The 21,522-nt window shown below is 40.1% G+C and overlaps 1 protein-coding gene across 2 annotated transcripts in view; it reads left to right on the top strand.

Annotated features, from left to right (window-relative positions):
• nrg2b (neuregulin 2b) overlaps positions 1-21,522 on the top strand; it is a 61,423-nt gene that overhangs the window by 23,366 nt on the left and 16,535 nt on the right. For both annotated transcript variants that reach the window (XM_039813699.1, XM_039813700.1), the window contains exons 2-5: positions 5,755-5,917; positions 7,408-7,526; positions 9,164-9,290; positions 19,492-19,550. In XM_039813699.1, coding sequence (XP_039669633.1) covers positions 5,755-5,917; positions 7,408-7,526; positions 9,164-9,290; positions 19,492-19,550 — 468 coding nt within the window. The remainder of the gene's footprint in view (positions 1-5,754; positions 5,918-7,407; positions 7,527-9,163; positions 9,291-19,491; positions 19,551-21,522) is intronic.

Raw genomic sequence — 21,522 nt, forward strand, 5'->3', positions numbered from 1 at the left:
CAATCACATCCAAAGGCATTTTGGTCTACGGCCGTTGATAATGCCCCTTAGAAATCGAAAATTACTGTAACTGAGAGGTTCCAGATTAACTTGCATTTGCGTTTTGGTCTGGTGATGTCAGGCTATGGATTATGTTCACTGGCAACTTTTTTCCAGTCAAGGAAGTGTCATGATCTTGTACTGCACAGAGGTGATACTCATTTCCTAGAACTCAACGTTAAGAAAACTAAAGAATTAGTAATTGATTATAGGAGAAATAAGACGACAACTGAGGCAGTGGAAATTAAAGGTTCAGTAATAGAAAGAGTGAACACATACAATTATTTGGGCATTGTTTTTAATGATAGGTTAACATGGTCAGATCATGTTGACTTGCTGATGAAAAAATTAAGTCCACGGGTATACTGTATGAGGAAGTTGCAGTCCTTTAAGGTGAATACAGATGTGGTGAGAATGTTTTTTATGTCAGTGAAATGTAGTGTTTGGAGCTACTGTGTGGTGGGTTGGGGGGGGGAATGTTGGGATAACCGAGAAGGCCAGGATTGATAGAGTGACTAAAAGGGCTGTAAAAATGGTAGGAGAGTTAAATACAGTGGATCAAGTACATGATGACCGTCTGGCAAAAATTACACAGAAAATAACGAGGGACCCGGGTCACCCTCTTCATGATAATCTGACTGGTAGAGTTATGGAACGTAGTGGTAGGCTAAGGCCTCCCGTGACACGAACTAAGCGGTATGCTCTCTCTTTTATACCTCAGGCTATCAGACAGCACAACAAGCACTTTAAACGTACATTTTTATAAATTTTGTATTGTATTTATGTATTGTATTACGTTGTATTTATTGTATTGTATAGGCGGGTGTGAGCATTGTAATTTCCATTTTTATGGATGAAATAAACTTGACTTTGACTTTGACTTTTGGGAGGTATTCGGGGAAGGTTGTTGGTGCTCAAAACACAAAGATTTTGACACCAGAGACGGGGTCCTGACTCCGATTCTCCACTGTGCTGCGTTCCGGTTTTATTCCGTCCTTCTCCACGAACCATAACCACTACGGGAATGTCTCAGAAGCGGAGCGTCTTGCTGCCCGACTCGCAGATTTTATTGTCTCTTCAAGTACTTTATAGAACAATCGTGTCTTTATTAAACTAGTACTTCCACTCCAAGCACTCCTGCAATTACACTCCATGCCTTCTCTTTTCTGGTCCTTAAAAAACTGACGTGGTGTTGTATTATGTTTTTCAACCTCCAATATGAATCTCTCAGCGTCCATGGTGTTGTAGAGGAGACCTATACGATATTGGGGGGTGTCTTTTGGTGAACTGACTGGATACTCTCGATGTTTCACTTCCTGCCCAGCTGTCTTTGGCGGAGTGGAGAGCCCCTTCACGCGTGCTTCTGGGACGCGCCGCTGCGCAGCTGGTGGAATATCAAGCATTGACTTGAATGGCAGCGATTAGTCACAGGGGTCGCGGCGCCTCCAGAACGCAGCGCAGACGCGCCCGGTGGAAAATAGGGGTTAGTCTCACGTGAGGTTAGGTTTAGGCTTCTAAGAAACGTTGGTTAAGGTGAAGGAAAAATTGTAGTTAAATATAGAAAAAGTAAACACGTCCTGTCTTGTGCCTCAAGTCATACCCACATTGGACAAGAAGACATATATTAGGGCTGCAATTTATTTATTTTCATGGTCGATTAATCTGATGATTTTTTTCTTGATTAATTGATTAGTTGTTTGGTCTATAAAATTTAAGAAAATGGTTAAAAAATGTGGATCAGTGTTCCCCAAAAGCCCAAGATGACGTCCTCCAATGTCTTGGTTTGTCCACAACTCAAAGATATTCAGTTTACTGTCACAGAGGAGAGAAGAAACTACAACATATTCACATTTAAGGAGCTGGAATCAGAGATATAAGAGAGATTTTGAGATAACTTTTTGATTTTTCTTTATAAAAGACCAAGGACACTACCTTAACATATTTCTCTTCTCTTAAATGGAAAATGTTTGGCTCTCCTGCTCTTATTGTGTTATCACTATCACTCTCTTGGCTTCCATGTAAAAAGCATAGTAAAGTACAAGGAGTTTGATCATTTGTTTAGGAATTGTCAAAAGGAACTTGTAATGGAAATGTAATTCTGCTATGAATACATTTCAACACTTTATAGCAGAAAGACGAACCCAGACTAATGTTATAAACATTTGAAGGGAATCTGAGGATGTTTCTCCTTTAAAGTGGGCATCGAGCCGAGCTCTGGCCACACACTGGGAACAGCACTGAGCAAGAGAAGGGGCTCCTGCAAATGTGATTGAATTGACCACTTGAGGTAGTTTGGAGGGATTGATTAATAGATTGACAGAAGGATTGGCTGTTATTTAACACTGGATGTATGGACAAACTGGCTGTCCTCTCCTTCTCCTTCTGTGTGTCCTAACCTCCTACTCATGTGTGTTTCGCCAAGCTTTAGAAAAAATATTCCAATCTGTGGGGACCTAAATTTCATTTTAACACCTCACTCCTTTCTCCCACTCATATTTCAAATAAACTCACTGGTTTCTGAGGAGTCACAACTATCATTTCTGTCTTTGTTTTAACATCTTGGTTGTGCTTCATGTCTCTTAAAGCTGCCGTGCGACAGTGAAATGATACCAATGTGTTAACTATATAGTCTGTAGTAGAGTAGCTTTGTAGTTTTTCTTTCTTTTGTTTGGTGGCATTTCTAGTTAATTTACTGTTGATTATTTGTAATGTATTTACTGACTTTGACGCACTGTGTAACTTGCTTTTTGAAAAGTGCAATACACACAAAGATTATTATTCTCCGAGGTATTTTGTCATTGTGAGTCTAAATGTCAAATCTGTACTGCTGGAGTTGGGATAAAGTCACCCCTCCCACAATGCAATCTCATCTCTTTTCCACATATGGTACATTGTTATTAGATTACAGTTCCCATGGTATCCTCATTGTCTCCTGCAAAATATCCATAGCAAAATGCTGGATGACAACAGCAAGGAGGCTGCTTGTTTTCTTTTGTCATGACAAGAGTAAAGAGACTTAACTGGTGAGTTTTTACTTTATGCATTTGTGCCGAAATAATAAAGGTTCCGGGTAACACATCCTTGTTTTAAATGGGAGTTACACACAGAATGTTTCCTGTAATGACTTCCAGCTAGCATTGTCCTTCTGAAGTAGAGCTAAGAATGATAGCCATGATAGATATGTTTTAAAGAAGCATAAAGTATGTGGACCTTTATGTATGTCTCCTGTAGCAGATAACAGGAGTATAAGGGTCGTGTTAAACTCAAAAAGTAGTAGTTCTTATGGCGTGATGTCCGACCACATCGGCAAACGTGTGTATAGCTCTTCCCACTGGAAGCTGTGGTGAATAGCCAGCTGTCTTATAAATACATTTCCGAAGCTATTCGACCACGACACCGACAAACACCTCTACACACACTAAACTCCTTTTACTGTCGAAACATCGAATGACAGTGCCTTCAATTTTTACTCGGAAGTCAGATTTTCCGAGGTCAAAGTCCAACATGGCTGCCCCGTGCATAAACAGTTGTGAAAGCTGTAGTGACATACAGTTATTAGCACTTCTGTCTAATTTGTGTCTCACTAAATCGGTCGTACACACAGTCCTGTTCAACTTCTATCTGTGGACATGTTACACTGTTTGTATGCACAAAAAAACTGTGTAATGCATTGTTATCAACTGGTGTCTTAACATTGCTAACAGTGGCTAACTTGGCTAGAGCTAACCCCACAATGAAAAATCCGACTTGTAAATGGAACACGTTCAACGCGGGTGTGACGTCATTCTCAGCTCTGGCTTCCGAGTTCCGAGGTAAATGGAATGCACTATAATATCTGCAGAATTTTGTTCTTTAAAAAAACCAAAAAAAAACAGCATTAATTGATTTTTTTTGGGCCAGTGGGGGGCAGCACAACAAGTTACTGTAACAAAACACTGACACATAAATACTTTATAAAGTTGGGACGTTATGACGATCATGATAGCAAACTGTTGCCTATTTACACTTCCAGCAGATATGGAGCAACATTAGCATTCATTTAGAGTCATGCTGAATGTAAGTCCAGCATGTACTCTTCTTTTAGCTCTTTTTTTGTCTCCACTAACCCCTGAGAGAAAGTCTCTCACAATCTTCTTTGTTTGGTTTCATCAGTCAACAGGAGCACAAGCCAAGACCAAGTCTGGTTGAGTCAGGTCAACATTTCAACAGTGTATCTAGTCCTAAAACAGTATGTGGCACGGACTGAAGCCTCAACAAAGAAGAGAAAATACCAAAATAGCAGGCAAATTGTTCCAATAAGATATATGATGCAAGTGACAGTGCTATTCTTAAGTATAACTCATTACAAGCCAACAGCCAGAGAGAGAGAGAGAGAGAGAGAGAGAGAGAGAGAGAGAGAGAGAGAGAGAGAGAGCGCATCTGGTGAGGTTGAGATGATTTACTTTGGTGTGACGTGGAATTATACATCAAGAGTGTGTGTCGAGTCTGTGACAAGACTAAATCTTACAAAATGTGAGAGCTGTGTTTAAAGATGTGCTACTTGTTCTGTTGTGTGTCTAAAAATCCTTCTTAAATCCTACTTACATAAGTGCAAGCTGTTTGGAAGGTACTTCATAGAGGTTCTCTTTTTTACCTCCACTCTGAGTTTGTGTTTTTCTCCCCATTAACTTCCACTTGTGTAATTTAAAGATAAGGCTGCCATTAATGTATATTTTTCTTACTGTGAAACAAAGCACATTTCTTCCTACTGAAGAAGTAAAAACGGTTAAATGAAATGTAGAGATTTTCTTTTTCTTTTATGTTGTATAAAATGTGCTAGATTTACAAGACATACACAGAAATAGACCTACATTGTTGAGGCTCAACATGCACATACAGTATGAACTGGGAGGAGTTAATGGAAGGATGCAGCAGTGCTGTGAGGAGCTGTGGCTCTATACAAAAATTGACTCACAGTTGATCAAGCATGTGCTATCACTTAAACATTGTGAGTGTGTGTTGTGTGTGTGTGTGTATAAATGGTACTAGATGGTGCTGAGCTGTCTCTTTGCTTTAGCTTCTGTGTGCTGGTGTCAGAGTGATGCAGTCTGTTGTAGTTTTTAAGGAGAGAAGAGAGAGAGAAAGAAACTCTCCTGAGACTGATGAATCACACGCAGACACACACACACACACACACACACACACACACACACACACACACACACACTCTCACACACACACACACACACACACACACACACATAAACACACCCACATTGCTCCATAGTGAAAATCTACTGCAGTTTCTGAGAGAAATTTCTTTCTCTATAAGCCTTCACTTTATCTTTGCTTTTCAGGATTTTCGTGTGTGTGTGTGTGTGTGTGTGTGTGTGTGTGTGTGTGTATGTGTGAGAGAGAGAGAGTGTGTTGTGTCATTGATTTTCTTCCTTTTTTGACCTCTCTCGTGAACATCTGAACCCTCACAAACTGATTTTGTATCACACACACACACATACACACACACACAAACACACAAACACACACACACACACACACAAACACACAATGAAATGGATAGATTAATTGAATGTCTAATTTCCCTTCCTCTCGTCATCTCCCTCTCTCTCCCTCTCTGTATCACTGTCCCTTTCTCTCTCTTTATCAATGTCTCTCTCTCTCTCTGTCTCTCTCTCTCTCTCTCTCTCTCTCTCTCTCTCTCTCTCTCTCTCTGTCCAGCCTCTGCTCCTAAGCTTCGTCTGACGCGAGGCCAGTCTCTGGTGGAAGGGGACAAGCTGTACTTGAAGTGCGAGGCGTCGGGGAATCCCAGCCCTTCCTTCCGCTGGTACAAAGATGGACATGAGCTTCAGAAAGGCAGAGACCTAAAAATAAAGACCAACAAGTGAGTCTGTCAGACTGGATATTTTTCTCAATATTCACAGTGGACACACAATTTTTACACCAAGATTTTTGAAAATCCCCCAAAAGACTGCTTCTTCAAACACACGCTGTACATACTGCGATGGCTCCTGGCATGCAGCTCTGTTTAGGTGACCGTGGGCCACTTCACACTGCACCCAAACTGTCTATTAGCAGATAATTGGACTTCCTTTTCTGTTTCATTTCATTCATCACCATAGATGCAGTAAAACAGCACGGAAGTTTAAGTATAGGTTCAGGTTTTTTTTGAAGGCCATCTTAATACAACAACAGCCACATGCCCATATGTACGTTGAGAAGGTCATTGGTCAGTGTCTTCATTCCTCCGGTCCTTACTGGCCACGAAGCAATAACTTCCTAGAACGGCTACACTGGAAGAGACGAGGGTTAAAATCCACAAAATGCTAGTGTAGTCAAACAGTAGACATGGCAGAGGGGTACATCCTGGTAGTCACATGTAGGTTCAGGGACTAAACATCAACAAAAGCTGCATTTTGTAGCTAAGATTTCTTTTAATCTCTGTGCGGCTAACTCAGACTACTGAAGCCTCGTGTTAGCTTTAGCTGAACAATACGATGCATTTTTGTACTGCAGGTCTACATGGATTATGTATTTTGTCCCCCATTTCTTACAATGTTTTAAGAAAGGAGTGCTTCGCCGTCAGTATGGATAATGAGTTCAGTGACCCACAACTCTTTCGACCGTACAATACATACAGCTTTTGCATTGAGGGTTGTATTAAGATAGACTTGGAAAATCCAAACCTATCCATTTATGATTGGACAGTGAAATTGTGCCGACTTTGACACTGTTCAGATCTTATCAACACATCTTCCAGAGCAGTATTATCAGGCAGTGTCCTACTTCTGTTTCATTGGTTACATCACAGATGACTTACCTGGTATTACAGATCACTGCTCAACCTTTTCATCCACTGAAATGCTCATTTTAATTCACTTATTTTGCATTCATCAAACACTCCTGAATGTCACCCTCTTATTCACTGTTATATTTTTTAGATATCACCTACTTTTAAGAATCTGTCCTGTTGTTTTTGTATTTAGTTCAGATATTAAGGGAGTACAGTATCATTTCTTGTAATCTGTTCCTGTGAAGATTAGGTGAAGCCTGTTTCTGTGTTTTTTTGCACACAATAATTATCCATTTGCTTTGATGGCCAATCACTATGGACATCATGATCAGTTGTTAATTGCTGGTCTTGGCTGGAAACTAGAGTAAAATTTCTCATTCAGTCGGAGATGAGTCTGCTGCTTTTTTGAAAACAACAATAACTGACACTGTCTTTTTAACTGCTCTGTATCACTCTCTCTCTCTTTTTCTCTCTTTCTCTCTATCTCCCTCCCTCTCTCTCATCTCTCTCTCTCTCTCTCTCTCTCTCTCTCTTCTTTCTCTCCCACCTCTGTCTCTGCCCCTCGTTCCCCTTTACTGAAGGAAAAACTCAAAGGTGCAGATCAGTCGCGTCCGTGTGGAAGACTCTGGCAACTACACCTGTGTGGCTGAAAACTCACTAGGACAAGAAAACGTCACGAGTATAATCAGCGTGCAGATCTGTGAGCAATGACACAATCTATCTATCTATGTATCTATCTATCTATCAATCTATATATATATCTGTATATATATATATATATATATATATATATGTATCTATCTATCTATCAATTAATGCTGATTGTAGCAAAATGTACATTAACTTACAATAACGCTTTTTAGCACATCAATACAAATGTCCTTCTTATATGCTTTGTTCTTTAAGCTTTCCTTCCTAAATGTATTTTTTTCATAGTTTCTTTCATCTGTCTTTCTAAAAAGCTAAAAATTGATAGTGGGGTTTTATGTTCGTTTCCTAAGATCAATGGGTAGCTCTTGTACTGGCTAGTAAACTTTGATCACCCTGTCTTTTAACAAAAATATGAGAGCTATTATTCTGTTATCGTTTAACAACTTCATCTTCTAAGAGTTTTTATTTTAGAATAAAAGGGTTAGAATAGAATAGAATGTGTTTATTTTAAAAATGGATTTAATATCAAAGATGGAGGAACCCGATCATGTAATCACAAACCTTTACGTAAGCATCATATATAAATCATATATATATATATATAGATATATATAATGGAAAAAATTATAATAATAATAATAATAATAATAATAACAGTAAGAAAATAACGGAGTAAAAAATTAAATGAATTAAAATAATAATAAAGGGAAATAAATAATATGATAATAAATTAAGTACTAAAAAAATCAAAGGTAGATAAAAGCTGATTATTTCAGATTATTTTTTAGGCTATGGAAATAGGCAGAGCCCAATAGTTTCAAAACAGAAACAATGGAAAACAGAAAAAAATGATTATATTACCCGTAAATATACCCGAACATTTTCAAGTTTGAAGTTAAGAAGACAGAAGTGTGTTGGGTGGGGGGGGCAGCTCTGAGCTGGAGAGCTGCAGCGAGCTCAGTAAAGTGACTGATGCCTGCCAAAAAGGTAGATAGATTTGTCACACCAAACTCTTTGAAATTCACTTAACCCTTGTGTTGTCTTCCTGACGACCAGCAACTTTTAATTTTTCTGGGTCAAAATAAAAAATAAAAATTCAATGTTTTGGTCATCTTTTTCAACGTTTGTCAGTTTTTTCCAAGTTTTTTGTTATTTTTTCCAAGTTTTTGAAGCTTTTACAACGTTTTTGTCACTTTTTTTACAAGTTTTTTTATTACTTTTTGCGATGTTTTTGTCAATTGTTTTTCTGCGCATTATTTGATATTTTCATAGTTTTTTTCCCACGCTTTTGAAGCTTTTTCCGTCATTTTTGTCACTTTTCAACGTTCTTTTATAAAAAGAAATATTCCAATGCTATAAAATTGAATAAAACACCCAAATTCAATGAAAGTAGGGAACTGATCATTTATTTTATTTGTGAAGAGCGTTGCATGGAACCATCCACTTTATTTTTTTGACAATTTGATTGAAAGAAACCCAAGTTTCTGATATAGAAACCTTTTTGAAAATGGGTCAGATTTGACCCGAGGACAACAGCAGGGTTACGAGGTCTGAAAGGTATGTGGTAGAGTGTGGTATGATATTATTTAGGACTATGGCTGCCATAAAATGTGTGATTTTAACAAAAAGGTTGCAGCATCTTTTGCATCTTTTTTTTCTCCCTGTGTGCCTGTCCTGTCCTCGTAGTGACCACCACCACCACCCCGTCTTCAGGTGTGAGTCACGCGAGGCGCTGCAACGACTCGGAGAAGGCCTACTGCGTCAACGGAGGAGACTGTTACTTCATACATGGTATTAACCAGCTGTCCTGCAAGTAAGTTGGTTGCTCGGTCGGCCCCCGTCCCCTCAGTCATCACTGTGTAGTCGCTCCCCTGTCTCTCCTCCCTCCCTCTGTCTTTCTGTCTCTGTCTCTCTGGTCTCACACACTGTGTCGCTGCTCACTGCACTACCTTGTCTTCTGTTCCCTGGTTTGCCCTCCCCACATACAGGCACCTGCAGCCCACCTAGCCACTCACTATGCACTGTGTCTGAGGCTTGTTGTTTACACTTTTAATAGATTGTCACAGAAGAAAAAGGATTTTGTATAAAGCTGATGGCAGATCCTCACTTGGACATTATGTCCGCACACATTGGAATCGGTTTTATCTTGTTCTAAGATGATTACTTTAGTTTAGTGAGTAAAGCTTGCTTGTGGTAACAGAAAGTCATAAAAAAGATGCAAATAAATGCAAAGGTATTAGAACAGAATAAACAGGTGTCTTCGCATTACAAATGATATTGATTACATCAGATTGTTTTTTTTTGTATTCAAAATAAACACCAGGGGTCTCATTTATAAAAGTGTGCGTAGGATCCTTACTATAAGTGTACGTATGCCCAAAAACCCCAAATGGCGTTCGCCGAAAAAAAGTCAGATTTATAAAACCATGTGTACGCACACCTGTAAGCAATGTTCCCTTTATAAATCACAGATTGACTACAAGCGTGCGTACGTGGATCAGCCTCTTATCCCGCCCTGTACACGCCCATTTTTAACAATAAATAGTCAATGCAAAGCACCTCGTGAATGCTGATCAGTGTATGAATGACCCTTGCAGTACACCGAATCATGCCGAATCATGACGACTGGCGGAGAAAAGGCAAAAAAACTCTCAGACGCTTGGGAATTGCTGCCAATTGAATTATAATTTCGGCCTGTTCTTGCACAGTGTATGGAACCTTGATCTATAGACTACCTTTATTAATAAAATCTTCCAAAACTGCAGGCATTACAGCACTCGGGGACAGCTTCGATATACCAGACGTATATAATAAGATTTAACCGAACTATATATTATATCCAAACAAGCCTTAGTGATGAAGTTGAAGATTATATATAATATTTATCTAAAAAAACACTTAGCCGTCTGACATGTCCCTCTGGAAACAGCCGGTTTCACGAGTGGCGAGGACCTGTAATTGGACCTGGATATGGCACGGTTCCGGCGCGTTTCCCTCTCTACTGGACCCAATTCAGTACATAGATCCAAGAGCGCAGCTATATTACTATTACTATTACAGCTATATTAGGGAATTTAAATCGGCATATAATATATCATGGTCCCTGAAGTCTCTTTCTCTCCTGATTCTTCCATTCCAGTCCTCCTGCAGTGCCAGTAGTGCCATCATGCAGCATTACGCACGGGTTCACCGCAGTATTTATATGTTTACAACAATTTGTGATTGTTAACACCTTGCTAAAATCACAGCATCAGTGGTATCCCCCACCCCGAAATACAATTTGAAGACGAAATGTAATCGGCAAGCACACTTTTCTTCATGCAGGTTTTGTTATGAACAGTATTAAAGTTAGGACCGATAACGAAGACATTAAGTGTAACGATTGCGCGAGAGCTTAACGGCTGTATTTCCAGACTTTGACATTTGATGATATATGCACAGTTTTAAAGACATATATTTAGTTATTTACACTGTGTTCTGCCGTTATCTAATGCTAGGGTATTTGATGATATCCTGTATTCCATGCAGTCGGCCCATCTGCTCCTGCGCTCCTGCGCTCCTGCGCTCCGTAGCGGACAATGTGACAGCCAGACAGCGCCGATTAAACATTAAGAACGAGTTTTGATTTAAGATTTGAGTTGGAGGTGTTTATGGAACAATTATCACTCTGTACAAGCGCAAATAACACTGCTGGAGTCCATCTTCATGGTAACGTGGATGATGAGTGAAAGAATGTGCGTGAGGCATCAATACTAGAAAATATTACGAGTAATCTTATTCCCATTTACTCTCTGCAGTCTGGCTTCAGTTCACCACCTCACCATCTGCGTGACCAATTCCTATTTTGTCTCCAAAATGTGCGTACGCATGGTTCAGAAGTTGCGTGGAGGACCGCACATTCTCCCGTCAAGTTTGTTTTTTATAAATCACAACCTTTGCGTGGGAAGAGGCGTACGCACATTTTCAGCCCCGTTTTGTGCGTACGCCACGTTTATAAATGAGACCCCTGGACATTTCTTTGCCATTTTTTATGAATAAAAAATGAGCCCTGACTATTTTATATTAGATGCAAATTAAAGCAAAACTGGTGCCGTGAATCCCACCTGTTAGCAATACCCTGGGCTTGTCTCTAGGTTCCCAGGCTCCTATGTTCCCAAAGGCCTAGTCTAGCCTTGTGTCGAGTTTTGTAAGAGATTGGTAATATAAGGGCTACATCTTCGCAGTTCAAATGGCAAAAAACAAAAGAAACAAAGAAAGCCAGATGGACTTTCAAAATGCAGTTTAACTTGTACTAAAAATCTCTCAAGCCGCTGTGGAGATATCAATGTCTAAAGTCAAGAAAACTGTCTTGCCTGCAAATTTCAGGGCGTAAGTTTTGATAAGTATAACATCAGCAGTCTGTAAGCTGTAGGTGGTTGAGTTCAACATATTGACTCAGGGAAACGTACATTGAACATTGGACCTAAGGCAAAAACATTGCTGAGAAGATAAAACCCTTCGAAAGGTCTCTTTAATGTGTCATATGAAGAGGATATTAAGCTGGGGAACATGGGACCCTGAGAACATGGATACGCTGCCCTATATGTTAGTAGAACCCAATGGAAACAATTGGTGTCTCCCTGCATATATATGCAGGGTAATGACAGTGTTTGTAGGAAAAATATTGATGTTATGGACAATTATATATAAATATAGATTTAAAAAAACTTGTTATCTTCCATTAGACAGTATAGCAGACCTCTGTCTCCTTGGCCCAAGCTAGGTTAGCAATCAGCTATCTTGTCCAGCATGGCAGTTGATTCTACTTTTGCTGACCCTGCAGCAGAAAAAAAGTTTTTCCCAAGAGCACAGTATTGCTCAGAGGAACTTCACAGGCGTGAAAAGTTAAAGAGGACATCCTGTGACGTAGTTTATTAGCTGCTGCCTCTGTTGTCGGTCACTCTGTTGGCATGTAACCACCAAACACTTTGCATGCTGAGGGCACCTAGGAAAGCGAAGAGGACAGCTATTTGGACTGTCCTGGATTTTTGTTATTTTTTTTTTGAAAGAAAGAAAAAGAAGGGACATAATGGGGTAAGTTTCGTGTTTGATTTGATCCATTCATTTTCATTTCATATTGCATTTTCGTCGCTTTCATTTACTAATTCCGATCGATTCTTCTTTTTAACTCATTGCCAGTTTTAAATCGTTCATCCCAATGCTTAGAAAGTGGTGTGTATGTTTACGTCCGCTGTATACAGCGTAGACATACATGCGGATAGCTCAGAATGCGTACAGATAACACGCCACTTGGCATGTACAGGTTTTCCTCCTCTGGTACTGCTAAACAGTTGACTGTAATTTTATAGTTCCTTCTTCGTCAACGTTCTCACAACTATGACAATATATTGATGTCAAAGCGTTAGGACGAGCTGCTTGACAAACTAATGGTCACAATCATGGCAAGCTGGATCTGAACTGTAGTAATAGTGATGCCAGAACTACTACTGTATTTCTGCATTGAAGCGGACCAGGAGCGGTTGACAGGGTTCCATTTAATGCTAGGTATCAAGTCCTTCTTCTTCTGTTTATTTGAAATAAACTAAATAATAATAATAAAATGCATCACTTCCTGTGAGTGGGAGGATTATTTCCAGAAAAGAGCTACCAGACTGGTATGTGTTTAGAACAGCAAGTGCAGTTCTATGAACTAGATATTAGATGAATCACTGCTATGTTATATTAACCGGTTCCTGAGAAAAACAGACATTTATTTATATGAACATGTCACAAGTTACAGTTACAGCAAATATAATGAAACAATGTGCATGTTGGCAAAGTTGTGGTATCAGGTAACAGTAAAACTCTGGCTACAACATAGAAGAAACTTGGAGCCGGTAGCATTTACACTAGTGTAGTAGAGGTGGAAAATGGCATTATATCAACAATTAATATTTCCCTTCTTTGGTACATTCAAGGGATAGTTTGCACATTTTGAAGTATGGTTGTATGAGGTTTTTCTCTGTAGTCAGTGTGTTACCTACAGTCGGCGGTCGACACGCCCCCAGTTTAGAGAAGCAGACAGAAGGACAGAAATGGAAGCTAAGCAATGTACAGCTGTGGACCCCCGCAGCTAAACGTATTTTAGCCACCTAAAAAAATCATTATCAGTTTAAGTGTACGCTATATTTAGAATATTTTCGCCGCTTTACCTTGCCATCAGGCAGCTCTTTCTCATCAAAGCCACCAGATTCCTTTTGACAAAAATAGTAATTTAACTTCACAGAACACGGGAGTTGCTATTCAATTAGTTAGGTTTGTCTCGATTGGTTAGTTCGTTAGTGTTATTGTGTGACTTCGGTGTTTTAAAGGGTTAGTTTGGATTCACCAAAGTCAAACAATAACGCAAAGAAACTAACCGATTGAGGCGGCGGTAGACCGCCGTGTTCTGCCAGGTAAAATTAACTGTTTTTGTAAAGGAGTCTGGTGGCTTTAGAGCATATATTAATATAATGGCTTCATTTCTCAGTCGGAAAGGACTTTCTGACTGCAAGGTAAAGCGGAGAGAATATTCTAAATATAGTATGGTACTGTAGGCCTTTTTTTAGATGTCTAAAATATGTTTGCTGCGGGCCCCACACTGACAATGAATAAGTACCTTATACTACCACACTTCAAAATATCTGAACTGTCCCTTTAAATGGCACAGTATGCCGACAGCTGTAAGCTCAATGCGATACAAACTGCACTTTTACAACCAAAGCTTTGTATGAACCTAAGCTACGAAAAAGTCTTTGTTCCACTTTGTGAAATGTATATTTTTCTAAACTGGAGGTTGCATTCTTTCAGTTCCAACTTGCCATGCATACAGGGTCATTTTGTAGATGTGTAGCAAACACTTCCCCTGAGTGTGGGTAACAGATGGCGTGTATAGTCGTATATGATCAAGAGCTTTTGTTGTTATGCTTCCTGTACAATTGGATGTGTCTGCTAGAAATCCATCCTTAGATCCTGCATGTTCCAGATCTACACTCTTTGTTTCTTCATTTCCATTTCTCTCTCTCACTTTCTCTCTCTGCTTCCCCTCTTCACTCTCTCTCCCCATGTCTTTCTCTCTATCCCTCATCTGATATACAGTACCTTCCGGTCATTGCTGAAGGATAAATCAGGATTTTTTTTTTTCATGGTGCTGACAAGCAGAAAACTTTGTTCGAGTAGGGTTGCATATAGACATTAGGAGCTGCGTATATAGCAATTTAGGAGTCCAAAATGGGCAGGATTGTACAACACTCTGTGCATGATTGTGCTACACACAAACTCACGGCATATTTCAAGAAGCTACAGCAGGCTAGCAAGGTAGTAGCAGACTAGCCAGCAGTTTCCAGAGTTACTGTAGCTTCTCAGCTTTGTCATCCTTTGTTGGCCTGTCTGTTTGGGCCGGTGGATAACAGGATGTAAATAAGACCACTGTCTGTAGACTGTCTGCTCGGCTTGTTCCCTTCAGAGATATGTAGGCCCCAAATCGCACACGAAGACATTCACGATTTTGCAGCTGCAAATCAGTGCACTGCATGGCACTGGCAGGCAGCGAACATTTTTTAATATCCCTAAAATTTGAGTGGTATTTGCAAGCTCTTTTGTGCCGACCATGGAGACATATAATCTCCTCTTTCCTGAAGGGGAAAGTAATGCTTTACAGCAAAATGGAGTCTGTAGGTTAAAGTGGAGGACAGCACATACAGAAAGGCACCCTGGCTTAAACAGAGAGTGGAGGTTAAAATGGAGATCAGTACATACAAACATGCCCGCTGGCGAGCTGTTGGCAGTCAAAGCTTGGTGTGTCTTGCTTACTCAATGTTCCTTTAACCTGTGTTATAGCTTTCTGTGTACAGTTGCAGATCCTCTGATTAACGTTGTTGCTAAACTCCAGTCTGGCTGCCAGCTGTAAACATTAGTATGTATTCCCAGTTACAGTATAGGTTGAAAATGCCAAATCCCCCATTTGAATCTATAAAGTTAATTTAATCAAATCGAATCTACAAATGCCACGAGTTCAGGCTTGTATTGAACACAATGTCCACAGCTGTCTGTGTTGTTTTTTTTTCTCTTAATTTTTACGAGCCTTTGTATGATAAATATAAAAAAAAATGAATCACAGACTTTTGCTTTCATTCAGATGGTTTGAACAAAAGGTTTGCTGGCTTTTCTTTCCCTCTGTGCTCATTCTCAGGGCGGAAAGAACAGTACAGTCGGGGGGAAAAAAGGGAAAGGCGAGCATAGGCAGATAAAGCAAGGGTGGAGAAAAGAGGGGGCATGCGAGGCAGGGAGAAACAGAAGAGAAGAGGCGAAGGAGAAAAGAAATGATATACAGTAAAAGCTCTGCCGGCATAGGGCTGCCTCTGCTCCGAGTGTCTCGCACCTATCTCCCTCTCCCTTTCTCTCTCTCTCTCTCTCTCTCTCTCTCTCTCTCTCTCTCTCTCTCTTGCGCTCTCTCTCTCTCTCTCTCTCTTTCTCTCTCTCCCTCTCTCTCTCTCTCTCTCTCTACTCTATTTATAACTCTATGGGAAATTGCTGAGTGGGCTCTTCCGAGGGGTTTTGCTATAATTGATTCAAAATGCAAGTTGTCTCTTTAGTGGTGAGAAAGAGGAGAAAAGGATCCCCAGTCAGTTCTATGGACGGTATATGCAGGGGGGTAAACGGAGGTCCTTGCCTTTCAAACTGGATACGTTTTTTGATCTGATACTAAATCACTGTAATAAAAACAATATGGCTATTAGAGCCAGAGAGCGTCTGTTATCCTATAATGGCTGTAAGGGGTTGGTCAACCCCAGTGTTCTGATAGCAGAACACTGGGGTTGACCAATTGCTTTGATTCATCTACAGTATAATGTGCACTGCAGTTGGATCAGATTTTCTATAACATGCCTATTTTTCATTTGACTGCAGTAAAAGCTGATCTACTATCACTTATAGCAATAAAGAGATTCAATCAATTAGGCCTGGCTGGGTAAAAGCCATGACACTCATTATAATTCAAGACATTTCAGAATTTGAAGCACTCTCTCAAAATGATTTTTTTTTTTATTTTCTCAAGGACATGAATTGAAATGTAGCGTTTCATTTAAAGAGCTGATAAGCTGGATAGAAAAGAATGGCAGTAATATTAATTAGCTTTAAAAAAAAAAAAGAATATTTTGGGCTATGTATGTAAGCATGTATGTGTATCAATTTTCGAGTGATGGTTATGCAGTGAGGAGCCTACTTGTTAGTTTCAGTGTTGTGAGTTTGATGGCTGTTGCCTGAATATGAATTATATGCAGCCCGTGGTATCGCTGACAGCTCGCCACCCATCCAGAAACAAAACACCACACTCTGCAGCTGTATGTAAACTCTTGCTGTTATTTATGCCCGAGAAATACCAAAACCTATTCCAACCATTTTCATGCTCACACGCTGTGGAGGTCCATCTCTCTCTCTCACTTAGGTGTCTCTCTTTCTGCTTCTATCTCAGTCTGTCTCTTTCTGTGCGTGAGTGTGTGTGTGTGTGTGTCACCTTTATACTTCTATTCTTGTGAAAACCAGGTATACTTTATTTTACACATCCCCATTTTTGGTGTAAGGTCATTTTGACAAGTCCTCATTCTTTAAGGCTTACTTTACAGGATTCATTGAGGGATTTTTGTTGTTACGTTTTTGTGATGGGTTACCAGGCTTTCACACCAAACACACAAACGCAGCATTACACAAAGCAAGGGTGTTGTTCTCATTGCAGCAGCACTCTCCTTAACCACTACATGTGCATGACTAAACAGGGCTTTGATTTCCTGCTGGGCGTTTGCACCTTCAGCTTAATTAAACCTTGACCTCAAAATACTCTGACTGAGACAAGGCACATTCAGCGACATTCAGACTACTTAGGTGTTTGTTGGATTTCTAACCACTGTATCTCTCAACTGCATCTTACTGATAAAGTCATAAGAATAGAAGGAAATATCCAGGAGGCCAGTGATACAGTGTGTGCGTTTACATATTCCTTAACCCATCCACACGTTCATAAGATCATTGAAATTATTCATGTAAAGTATTTAAAACTGCTCCAAACTATATTTTTTTATAGTAACAGTGGATCAAATGACTATGTGTAATATGAAAATAGTGACAAATGTTGTTTTTTTCTCATATATGGAAATATCAGACAGTGTTATCCAGCTCTGCTCTGATTGGTCAGTTTGACTCCCAGTCATGCAGATCACAACCACCTAAGTGATTACGTAATGGGATTGTGACTGTAATATATTGCTTGCTCTGCTCTGTGATGGTCATCTGACCATGCCTAATGAAGATCTCTGTTAGATCGAAACATTGCTCTATTAAATTAAATAGTTGGGAACTATCAGTACAGAGAATTTTTTGGCTTCAGGTTTGTTTTCTAATCCAGCACCTGTAGAAGTATTTAGCATGTGCATACCCTACACCCTGTTTACCGCTTGTAGTAACAGACCTACAGAATATTATCACTGTGCAGCTTCAGCTCTACAGAATGTTACAGTTTATTTAAAGGTCCCATATTGTAAAAAGTGAAATTTCCATGTCTTTTTTATTATACTTTTACTATACTCTATATAGTTAGAAAGTGCCGCTACAGTGCCGTTACAGTCATTCCAAGGCTGCAATGGCGGCGCAGAGACACCGAGAGCGCGGATGCCGAAGACATTAAAAACGCTGACCATTCAGAGCAGACTGGACATTTTCAGGGAGGGGGCTTAAAGAGACAGGCGCTAAAATGGAGCTTTTCAGACAAAGAATCATTCTAGTAGAAACCCAAAATACAAGTATGGGCCTGAAGATTAGCATAATATGGGACCTTTAAACTCATTGTTTGGGTTTCATGGCTCAAAACTTGAATGTTTTGGTTCACTCGTACGGCTCTCATCAGACTTATTTCCCACAAAAGCAGTCAGTTGTTTTCAGTGACAAAGCTCTGATAAACCCACCGTACGCTACCAGCTCCGCACCAAACAGCAGACAGATAAAGTTAGCAACAAAGAAAGTGGAGCATTTAGCAGCTAAAGAGCCAGATATCTTTCTCAGGAGCAGGTGGAGACCTGGCCTTGTTCTTTGCACGTTGTTTAACATATCCTGGCTGGCACGTTAGCCAATGAAAATGATTTTGAGACTGTAATGACCATTTTCTCGACTCAGATTGATTTGTTAACCTCGGATAATGCAACCCAGCAAACAGGTATAGGCAGTAGGCTTTATGGTTCAGAGAATATTATAGATCCAAGACGAAACTGACAGAAGGGCGGGACTGAGAGAAAAGTCGCAATTACAAATCCGTCTGCTACTTCAGCACCACGGACAGCGCCATTAATTTATCAACACAGCGCAGTTAGCCTACTGATATTTCAGAGCCATGGTTCAACATTAAATGGCAGACAAGATCTGTATAAACTGTCCTTGTCTGCTGTTTTACAGTCTTTACGGACATATTTTATGCTGTACTTAAAAGTATTCCCTTGCTTTGCTTTTTCTATTTCACAATGGTTTTGGCCAGGGGTTAAGAAATGGACGCAATGAATGAGAGTCCGTAATACGGCAAATGTGAGTGTGTGTGCTTGTGTGCATCTGTGTTTGTATGTGAGAGGTTGTTGGAGGTTAACGACTGTACGTTTGACCCCTCCTACTACCTGCACCACCATCACATGACCCTCATGACTGTGATGATGTCTTAACTGTAGCAGTGATGTCATATTGATGGCGGTGATGTCACGGTATGCAGGTCATCTCTCTCTCTGTAGTTGGTGGATTGTGCTGTTTCTAATCCCTCATCTCTCTGCTCTCTTATGTCTCCCTCCTTCCCTTCCTCTCTTTTTTTCCCCTCTTTTTCTATCTGTCTTTGTGAATTTCTCCTCCTCTCTTTCCTCCTGTCAAACCCTCTTTCTTCCCTCTGTATCTTTAACCCTCCCCACCCTCCCCCAACCCCCCCCCCCTGCCCCACTCCCTCCCTCTGTGTCTTGTTTTCCCTCCATCAGGTGTCCCAATGACTATACGGGGGACCGCTGTCAAAACTCCGTCATGGCCGGTTTCTACAGTATGTCCATTTGCTCTTGTCTGTCTCCTTCCCACTGAGATGCTGCATGCTACATCGGAGGGGTTGGATGGAGGGAGCGCTCTGTGTGTGTGTGTGTGTGTGTGTGTTTGCAAACCTGCTCTTGTGTTTCATGTAAGTTAACGTGTGTGTGTGTGTGTGTGTGTGTGTGTGTGTGTGTGTGTGTGTGTGTGTGTGTGTGTGTATGTGTGTATGAAAGTGAGTTTGCATGCCTCTGTGTCCACCCCTTCCTCCCCCTGTCTCCCCTGGTTCCTCCGTGGTGCTCCTCTGGTCACCAGAAACAAACAACTTTGTTTGAGAGATTTTATAATTTACAGTACATATAAGATATGATATACACTAGTTCATCTGCTTGAATTCTCTTTTTAGAGCACATTATATACTAGATACTTGACTTAGAAAGCTGCAAAAAAAAAAGCAGAGAATTGACAAACTCAACAACAAGCAGCACATCTGTACAGTAGGTTGTGTCTACTCGAAAAAATCTGTATTTTTAAGCTGTAAATTGCGCACAAAAAAAACTTCTGTTGCAGCTTGATCCAGAGAACTGCACAAAAAGAAACAGAGGAGACAGAGAATTGACACAATAAAAAGCTTTTATTGAAACACTTTATTGTCACTTTTCTTTGTAGATGGTCCATCGGTGCTGTTAAGATTTTCAGCAGTTAAAAAACTAAAATTAAACAATCAAGGCTATGGGCCTACGAGCTATTAATACACACGTGAAAGTTTTTACTCAATGCTCTGCCTCTCTTTTAAACAAAGAGAAAAACATTTCACTGATTTTACTTTTGGGAGTAGGAGTATGACTCAAGGCTTGAGATGTAAGTCCTTCTGACGTTGTTTTGAACAGCCGCCAGTCAATACTAAATGCTCCAGTGTGTCCAAAACCCCAACAATTTGGCATTTAAATGACAATAAGATTTAGAGTTAGAATTTGTTCAACATTTAGGTCTTAATGTAATGAGTTTCAAAAACATCAGTGATGGTTATATCTATCTGAGGGTCAGTCCCTCTGTGATATTGATTTAATTTTAATATAAGTGGAGTTTCTCCATATCATGTGAGTGGAATCTGTCCTGAACTAAGAGATTAGGATAAAACCCACAGTAATAATGAATGTGATAACCTGTTGTTTTCACTCTTAAGCATCCATGGATCATCTGATAAAAATCTTTCATTACGGCATGTGGCTAAATGCTGCTTGAAATGTTCTAGGGTTGACTTCTACTGTGTTCAGAATGGTGTCATTTGTTTTCATTCTTATCACAGTGTAATTTAATTAAAGGAATAGTTTAGACATTTGTGTGAAATGTGTATGTTGTAAAGATTTGGCTTAGCTTAGCAAAAAGACAGGAAACGGAGGGGAAACAGCTAGCCTGGCTCTATCCAACGGTAAAAAACCCCACACCAACCAGCATCTCTAAAGCTCATTGATCAAAACATTATATCATGTCAATGTGTCACAACTACAACTTGTGGTTTTACAGGATTGTAATTACAGGAGGAGCAGTGAATTCCAGTGTTGTCGATAGCCACAGGTTACTTGGAAACCAGTGGTGCTGATAGGCAGATTGTTTGAGGATGTGTTTGTTTTTTACCGTAGGACAGACCCAGGCTAGTTGTGTCCCCCTGCTTCAAGTCTTTATGCTAAGCTAAGCTAAAAAAGTACCCTGGCTCTAGCTTCTTATTTAGTGTTCAGACATGAGAGTGGTGTCGATTTTTCTCATCTCACTCTCAGCAAGAAAGCAAATATGCAAAATTTCCAAAAATGTCGAATTGTTCCTGGATGCAATGGGGCATGTTTGGTCACTCTCCTGTGATTGCATGGGCAGTGACACTGAAACACATATAGTCAGTATTGGTACCATCAGATGGTAACCAGAGATTCCATGGCACGTTCATGAAGATTTAGCCCTGCTACAGAAGCTAAAATGATTCCTGTAGGTTTGGC

This window comes from Perca fluviatilis, chromosome 10 (assembly GCF_010015445.1).
Source record: "Perca fluviatilis chromosome 10, GENO_Pfluv_1.0, whole genome shotgun sequence".
Classification (NCBI taxonomy): domain Eukaryota; kingdom Metazoa; phylum Chordata; class Actinopteri; order Perciformes; family Percidae; genus Perca; species Perca fluviatilis.